Raw genomic sequence first — 8,196 nt, 5'->3', positions numbered from 1 at the left:
TATCTGCTGAGCGGAGAGGTATCTGTACTACATTTCTATCATGTATCTGCTGAGCGGAGAGGTATCTGTACTACATTTCTATCATCTATCTGCTGAGCGGAGAGGTATCTGTACTACATTTCTATCATGTATCTGCTGAGCGGAGAGGTATCTGTACTACATTTCTATCATCTATTGTCTCTCCATACACAGGATTACTCACTGGTGAAGAAGACATCGGGGGACTGTGTGGCCCTCAGCAGCCGGGGCCCCATCACAGAGCCAGGAGGAGGAGGGAGCAGGAGCCGGGGCCCCATCACAGCCCCTCCCCCTCTCTCCCTGATCCATGAGCAGAAGATTCTAGAACTCACCAACAAGATGCTGGAGCTGCTGACTGGAGAGGTGACACTGCTGGGAATGCTGGGAAATTCTCCAGTAACAGCACTGGAGGGGGAGGGGTGATGACTGTATCATTGTGTTGTCAGGTTCCTATAAGGTGTCAGGATGTCGCTGTCTATTTCTCCATGGAGGAGTGGGAGTATTTAGAAGGACACGAGGATCGGTACAAGGAGGTGATGATGGAGGACCCCCGGCCCCCCCGGACATCACATGGTAAGAGGAGATATATATATTATATACAGACCCCCGGCCCCCCCGGACATCACATGGTAAGAGGAGATATATATATTATATACAGACCCCCGGCCCCCCCGGACATCACATGGTAAGAGGAGATATATATATTATATACAGACCCCCGGCCCCCCCGGACATCACATGGTAAGAGGAGATATATATATTATATACAGACCCCCGGCCCCCCCGGACATCACATGGTAAGAGGAGATATATATATTATATACAGACCCCCGGCCCCCCGGACATCACATGGTAAGAGGAGATATATATATTATATACAGACCCCCGGCCCCCCCGGACATCACATGGTAAGAGGAGATATATATATTATATACAGACCCCCTCCCCCGGACATCACATGGTAAGAGGAGATATATATATTATATACAGACCCCCGGCCCCCCCGGACATCACATGGTAAGAGGAGACATATATATTATATACAGACCCCCGGCCCCCCCCGGACACCACATGGTAAGAGGAGATATATATATTATATACAGACCCCCGGCCCCATCCCCCGGACATCACATGGTAAGAGGAGATATATATATTATATACTGACCCCCGGCCCCCCCGGACACCACATGGTAAGAAGAGGTATATATATTATATACAGACCCCCGGCCCCCCCCGGACATCACATGGTAAGAGGAGATATATATATTATATACAGACCCCCGGCCCCCCCCCGGACATCACATGGTAAGAGGAGATATATATATTATATACTGACCCCCGGCCCCCCCGGACATCACATGGTAAGAGGAGATATATATATTATATACAGACCCCCGCCCCCCCCCCCCGGACATCCCATGGTAAGAGGAGATATATATATTATATACAGACCCCCGGCCCCCCCGGACATCACATGGTAAGAGGAGATATATATATTATATACAGACCCCCGGCCCCCCCGGACATCACATGGTAAGAGGAGATATATATATTATATACAGACCCCCGGCCCCCCCGGACATCCCGTGGTAAGAGGAGATATATATATTATATACAGACCCCCGGCCCCCCCGGACTTAAAAAAGGCTATTCATCTCCTACATTTTGCCATAGCCAGCTCCGCTTTCTTCCTGAGCTGCGTCCGCCCCGTCTGTGTCTTCTTTGGGCCTCATGGATGACGCATGCGCAGTCGGCTCTAACAGGCTCTCGCAGCCAGAGCCAACTGCGCATGCATCATCCATGATGCCCAAAGAAGACAACACAGAAAGGGCGGACGCAGCTCAGGAAGAAGGCGGCGCTGGCTATGGCAAAAGGTAGGAGACGAATAGCCTTTTTTAAGGCTATTCCAACGTGGTTAGAGGAAAGAACTTCTTTTAATGGTAGAATCCCTTTAAGCGGCGGCCGCCGGCAAAGTCTGCGTGCCGCTTCCATACATTGCAATGGGAGCGCGCTATTCAAATAGTATTCGCACATCTCTAACTTCAATTGTAAGAAGTTACAATTGAAGTCAGAGATGAACGAATACTATTTGAATAGCATGCTCCCATTGCAATGTATGGAAGCGGCCGGCGGCCGCCGCTTAACTCCTCGCGTGCCGCCGCTTCAATCCATCAACCCCTGTCATTTTTTTTCCAATATAAGACATACCCCGAAAGTAAGACATAGTGGGACTTTTGGGGGTAAAAAGAATGTAGGACACTGTCTTACTTTCGGGGAAACACGTAGATACCTTCAGTGCTGACCTTTTAAGCCCGGACACCAGCCCCATCCCGAAGTTTAAGAGCTCCAGTCTTCTGCTACAGAACTGAAAGGGGAGGTTGGAGTTGGTAGCCAGAATGTGGAATATGGCCCCTCATTTACAGAGACCTCTCATGTCTTCTGGCACCGCCGGTATTATATACTACTAGAAAGCGCACTGTCAGCTTTCCCGGTGGCAGAGATAAGGGAGTGAAAGCCGAATCTCTGGGTCACCAGCAGCTCCAGGCCTGGGAGGTCAATGTGGGGCGGACTGGATTATCTCGGGGTGTAACAGAAAGTTATTAGGGTCACCCTATAAGTAACCCTAGAAGTGTTTGATGTATAGACAGATCTCCAGCAGCTCATGTATTCCGTCACTGTGTGTTTGTGTCTCCACAGATGGATCCAGTAGGAGAAATCCCCCCGAGAGATGTCCTCTGTATTCCCAGGACTGCCCGGAGGAGAATGTCCCAGACAGTCAGCAGGTAGATGGCGCTGCTGAGTCCTGGGGTACATCTATATAGAGGGTGGAGCTCGCCGCTCCTGTACTCATACATGTACCAGACAATCAGCAGGTAGATGGCGCTGCTGAGTCCTGGGGTACATCTATATAGGGGGTGGAGCTCGCCGCTCCTGTACTCATACATGTACCAGACAATCAGCAGGTAGATGGCGCTGCTGAGTCCTGGGGTACATCTATATAGGGGGTGGAGCTCACCGCTCCTGCACTCGTACATGTACCAGACAGTCAGCAGGTAGATGGCGCTGCTGAGTCCTGGGGTACATCTATATAGGGGGTGGAGCTCGCCGCTCCTGTACTCATACATGTTCCAGACAGTCAGCAGGTAGATGGCGCTGCTGAGTCCTGGGGTACATCTATATAGGGGGTGGAGCTCCTGCACTCATACATGTACCAGACAATCAGCAGGTAGATGGCGCTGCTGAGTCCTGGGGTACATCTATATAGGGGGTGGAGCTCCTGCACTCATACATGTACCAGACAGTCAGCAGGTAGATGGTGCTGCTGAGTCCTGGGGTACATCTATATAGGGGGTGGAGCTCACCGCTCCTGCACTCATACATGTACCAGACAGTCAGCAGGTAGATGGCGCTGCTGAGTCCTGGGTACATCTATATAGTGGGTGGAGCTCGCCGCTCCTGCACTCATACATGTACCAGACAGTCAGCAGGTAGATGGCGCTGCTGAGTCCTGGGGTACATCTATATAGGGGGTGGAGCTCGCAGCTCCTGCACTCATACATGTACCAGACAGTCAGCAGGTAGATGGCGCTGCTGAGTCCTGGGGTACATCTATATAGGGGGTGGAGCTCACCGCTCCTGTACTCATACATGTACCAGACAGTCAGCAGGTAGATGGCGCTGCTGAGTCCTGGGGTACATCTATATAGGGGGTGGAGCTCGCCGCTCCTGTACTCATACATATACCAGACAGTAAGCAGGTAGATGGCGCTGCTGAGTCCTGGGGCACATCTATATAGGGGGTGGAGCTCCTGTACTCATACATATACCAGACAGTCAGCAGGTAGATGGCGCTGCTGAGTCCTGGGGCACATCTATATAGGGGGTGGAGCTCGCCGCTCCTGCACTCATACATGTACCAGACAGTCAGCAGGTAGATGGCGCTGCTGAGTCCTGGGGTACATCTATATAGGGGGTGGAGCTCGCCGCTCCTTATGTTGATCTGTTAGATTTCCCGCCTGTATTTCTGATGGATTGGACTGAATTGTGACCTCTGACCAATCAGGGAGAAGATGTGACTGATATTAAAGCGGAGGCTGAAGAAGAGAGGATGAGGGGCCATCACCTGTGTAAGAGGGAAGTGGAGGAGGAGATTCCAGGAGGTGTTACCACAGGTACGGAGTCATGAATGGAGAAGGAGAAGTCCCAGGTTTCTTCAGGTCGGTTCCCCCTTAGAGCTCCAGTCCAGTAACTCTCCGGCAGAAAGTAATTCCAGCTATTAAACTAAGAACAGAACTATAAGCCATAAATCATTGTGACATTTGACCTGAAGTCCTCTCGGGTACTGAGTCAGGTCAGTAAAGGTCCCTTCTTCTTCCATCAATGACTGAAGCTGAATTCCTATCAATCTTAAACTATGTTACCAGAAAAACAAAATTAAATTGGTTAATTCTAGAAATTTTCTGTATTTTTAGTGTTTTTTTTAATAATTAAATTTAATAATTTTTAATATGTTGTAACTAGATATGTAGAAGATGGGGTTGGCTCCGGTCTTGTAGGCTTGAGTGCAATGATACAGTACACAGATGGTGCTTCCTCTAGTGTCTAAAAGTGTCCAAAAATATGCAGTAATTTACATTAATAACTTTTTGGTGACACATTCCCTTTAAGAGTGGCGCCTCTATCTCTCTGGGCTAAGTCACTGATACATTATAATCTGCCTGTGTGTTTCCAGCCTAATAGGAATGTTATAGATTCTCTACTTTGTAATCCATTAAATCCATTTTTACTCCAACAGAAAATCCCAGTGCGATCTCTGAGGGAAACGTCATGTTATCGGTAATTTATAAAGAAGAAGATGAAGATATGATGGAGCGCTCCTCAGGAGAAAACCTCATTACCCCTAATGTACATCCAGGAGGTCACAGTACAGATCCATCATATAATCCCCCAAATCATGAGGAACCTTCTGACCAACCACAGATTGTGACCACAAGTACCAGCCAGAAAGAAGGGAAAAGGTTTCAGTGGGGTGAAGGTGAAAAGTTTAATAAAAGCTCAGATCATGTTACCCACACTGAAGAGACGCTATATTCAAGTTCAGAACATGGAGAATGGTTCAGCAATGAATCAAATTTTACTACATATGAGAGAATTCACACGACAGAGAAGCCACTTATGTGTCCAGAATTTGTGGAATGCTTTAGCAAGCAATCAGATCTTGCACAGCATGAGATAATTCACACAAGAGAGAAGCCATATTCATGTGCACAATGTGGGAAATGTTTTAGCAGTAAATCAAATCTTTATACACATGAGAAAGTTCATACAGGAGAGAAGCCATATTCATGTTCAGAGTGTGGGAAATGTTTTAAAGATAAAGGAAATCTTGTTACACATGAGAAAATTCACAGAGGAGAGAAGCCGTATGCTTGCTCAGAATGTGGGAAATGTTTTATTTCTAAAGCCAAACTTTGTGATCATCAGAGAAGTCACACGGGAGAGAAGCCATATTCATGTTCTGAATGTGAGAAATGTTTTACTTCTAAAACCAAACTTTGTGATCATCAGAGACGTCACACAGAAGAGAAACCATATTCTTGTTCAGAATGTGGGAAATGTTTTCGAGATAAATCGGCTCTTGTTAAACATGGGAGAATTCACACAGGAGAGAAGCCTTATTCCTGCTTAGAATGTGGAAAATGCTTTTTACAAAAACAGACTTTTGTTGTACATCAAAGAACTCACACAGGAGAGAAGCCGTATTCATGTTCAGAATGTGCAAAAAGTTTTAAGGATAAATCAAGTTATATTCGACATCAGAGAGTTCACACTGGAGAGAAGCCATATTCCTGCTCAGAATGTGGTTCTAGTTTTATCAATAAAGACAACCTTCTTAGACATCAGAGAGTTCACACAGGAGAAAAACCACATGTATGTCCAGAATGCGGCAAATATTTTACAGATAAGTCAAGTCTCATTAGACATCAGATAAATCACACTGGAGAGAAGCCTTATACATGTTCAGAATGTGGGAAATGTTTTATGAAAAAAGGTTATTATGTTGTACATCAGAGAATTCACACTGGAGAGAAACCATATTCATGTTCAGAATGTGGAAAGTGCTTTACAGATAACTCAAGTTATAGTAGACACAAGAGAATTCACACAGGTGAGAAGCCATATTCATGTTCAGAGTGTGGTAAATGTTTTAATGATAAATCAGCGCTTGTTAAACATGGAAGACTTCACACGGGAGAGAAGCCTTTTTCATGCTCAGAATGTGGGAAAGGTTTTTTCCAAAAACAGCATTATGTAGTGCATCAAAGAACTCACACAGGAGAGAGACCATATTCATGTTCAGAGTGTGGAAAATGTTTTATAGATAAATCAAGTTATATTAAACACCAGAAAATTCACACAGGGAAGGAAACACACGCATGTCCAGAATGTGGGAAGTATTTTACAGATAAATATATTCTTATGAGACATCAGAGAAGTCACACAGGAGAGAAGCCATATTCATGTTCAGAATGTGGGAAATGTTTTATTTCAAAAGCCAAACTTACTGATCATCACAGAAGTCACACGGGAGAGTTTATGGAAAATACAACCATTCTTGTTTAATGTTGGAAATGCTAATTTTTCACTTTTGTGGAAGAAGATTCTTGGTGTTATAAAAGGAAGATGAGAAGAGCCTTGTTTACTACCAAAGCTGAATGGTCCCCATGACCATGATAAAGGAAGAACACCCTGCGAGACATTGTATGCGCTGTAAATGCGGGCAAGGATAGGACATGCTTCGTAATTTGTGGTCCTTGTTTACGGTATGGACAAAAAGCCACAAATACTATGGTTGTGTTTATGGACCCATAGAAATGAATCGGTCCAAACTATTATCTGCAATTCCGGAGAAAAACTACGATTTTGTGCATAAGGCCTGCGGTCTTCTGATCTACTAGCTTGGAATTATTTATAGCAGACCATGAACCTCTCAAGGTTCTATTTTTTTTTCCATTTGATCTTGAGGTAATTTCAAAATCTTGCATCCATTAAAGTGTTTTTTTCCACCCCCCTCTCTCACTGTCTCTTCTACTCACTTCCTGTATTCTTCCACAAGCTGGGGGGCAGCGTTGATTGATGACAGGATACAATGAAGTACCTCAGTAGATATAGACATTGCCTTTGCCATGAAAGATTATTTATTATGATTTCTAGCATTCTGCACAGTATATGAATGATATGATAATAGTAATATTCGTAAGTTTCGTTTCTTTTAGGTGTTACTTCACCAACGACAGCACTGAATACCCTCTCGACCATTATACTGGAGACCGGACAAGATAAAACTCCCATAGCAAACTGGGTCTAACTACTTGTAATATATTGGCCCAGAATTCCATGGGGTCAGAGTTATCTGCTGGACTACCCATCTGGGTACACATGTGACTAGCTGGGTATACGGCCTATCCTGATGATATTCTTATTTTTCTTCCATTTGGGAAGCAGAGAATTCCCCCTTTTTCTCTTTATAGAGAGGGCCTAAGAACACTGCCATCCAGTACTCAGCTCTCTACTGATAATACGCTTGAACCTAGGAGCTTGCCATGGTTGGTGTTTTGGCCTGCATGGTCATGGTCATCATTTTGAAGTTAACAAGGGTCAGCTTCCTCCCCTGGCTGTGCCTGTGATATATTAAGGATTCCCTCTACATCCGAAGGAGAGTCTTACCCCTTCTCTTCCTGCCTAAGATTACAAATTTCTCCATCATCATGACTGACCCGCATTCTCATCCTCCGAAGTGGTGGAAACTGTTCCTCCTCTCCCATCCCTCCTTGTATAAGTGTAAGGGTTCTCTGTAAGAGATATAATAAAGGGATCACATTTCTGTTGCTGCAATTGTCCCTGCTGACAAATTTGGTGGGACTTACAGTCTGTGGTGAGGTGTTAGGTAATCTGCTCCAAACAAGCGTAATCTCTTAAAGCTGGTGGGGGATATTTCTGGATTCAGTGGGGCAAGAGAATACAGAAAGTCGTAGACCTGTGCAGTCCGAAATGCCATTGAGGTATGTGGTAGCAAAGTATTTTTTAGTAAAAATCTGCCGGTTACAGAGGAAATAGTCGATGTAGCAAACCTGAGCACGTCTCCACCAAACATACACCTTAGGGGGATAGGCCAGA

General features: G+C 45.4%; 1 protein-coding gene across 1 annotated transcript; it reads left to right on the top strand.

The window, feature by feature from the left end:
- The first annotated feature begins 232 nt into the window (after positions 1-232).
- LOC142198404 (uncharacterized) lies at positions 233-6,969 on the top strand. The gene is made up of 5 exons (XM_075269434.1): positions 233-381; positions 465-591; positions 2,716-2,801; positions 4,082-4,190; positions 4,814-6,969. The coding sequence occupies exons 1-5, from the start codon at positions 358-360 to the stop codon at positions 6,640-6,642; spliced, it is 2,175 nt and encodes a 724-aa protein (XP_075125535.1). The 5' UTR covers positions 233-357; the 3' UTR covers positions 6,643-6,969.
- Positions 6,970-8,196: the final 1,227 nt, after the last annotated feature.

The sequence above is a fragment of the Leptodactylus fuscus genome, chromosome 3, assembly GCF_031893055.1.
Source record: "Leptodactylus fuscus isolate aLepFus1 chromosome 3, aLepFus1.hap2, whole genome shotgun sequence".
Taxonomy (NCBI): Eukaryota; Metazoa; Chordata; class Amphibia; order Anura; family Leptodactylidae; genus Leptodactylus; species Leptodactylus fuscus.
This window is presented reverse-complemented; position numbering and strand designations above follow the sequence as displayed.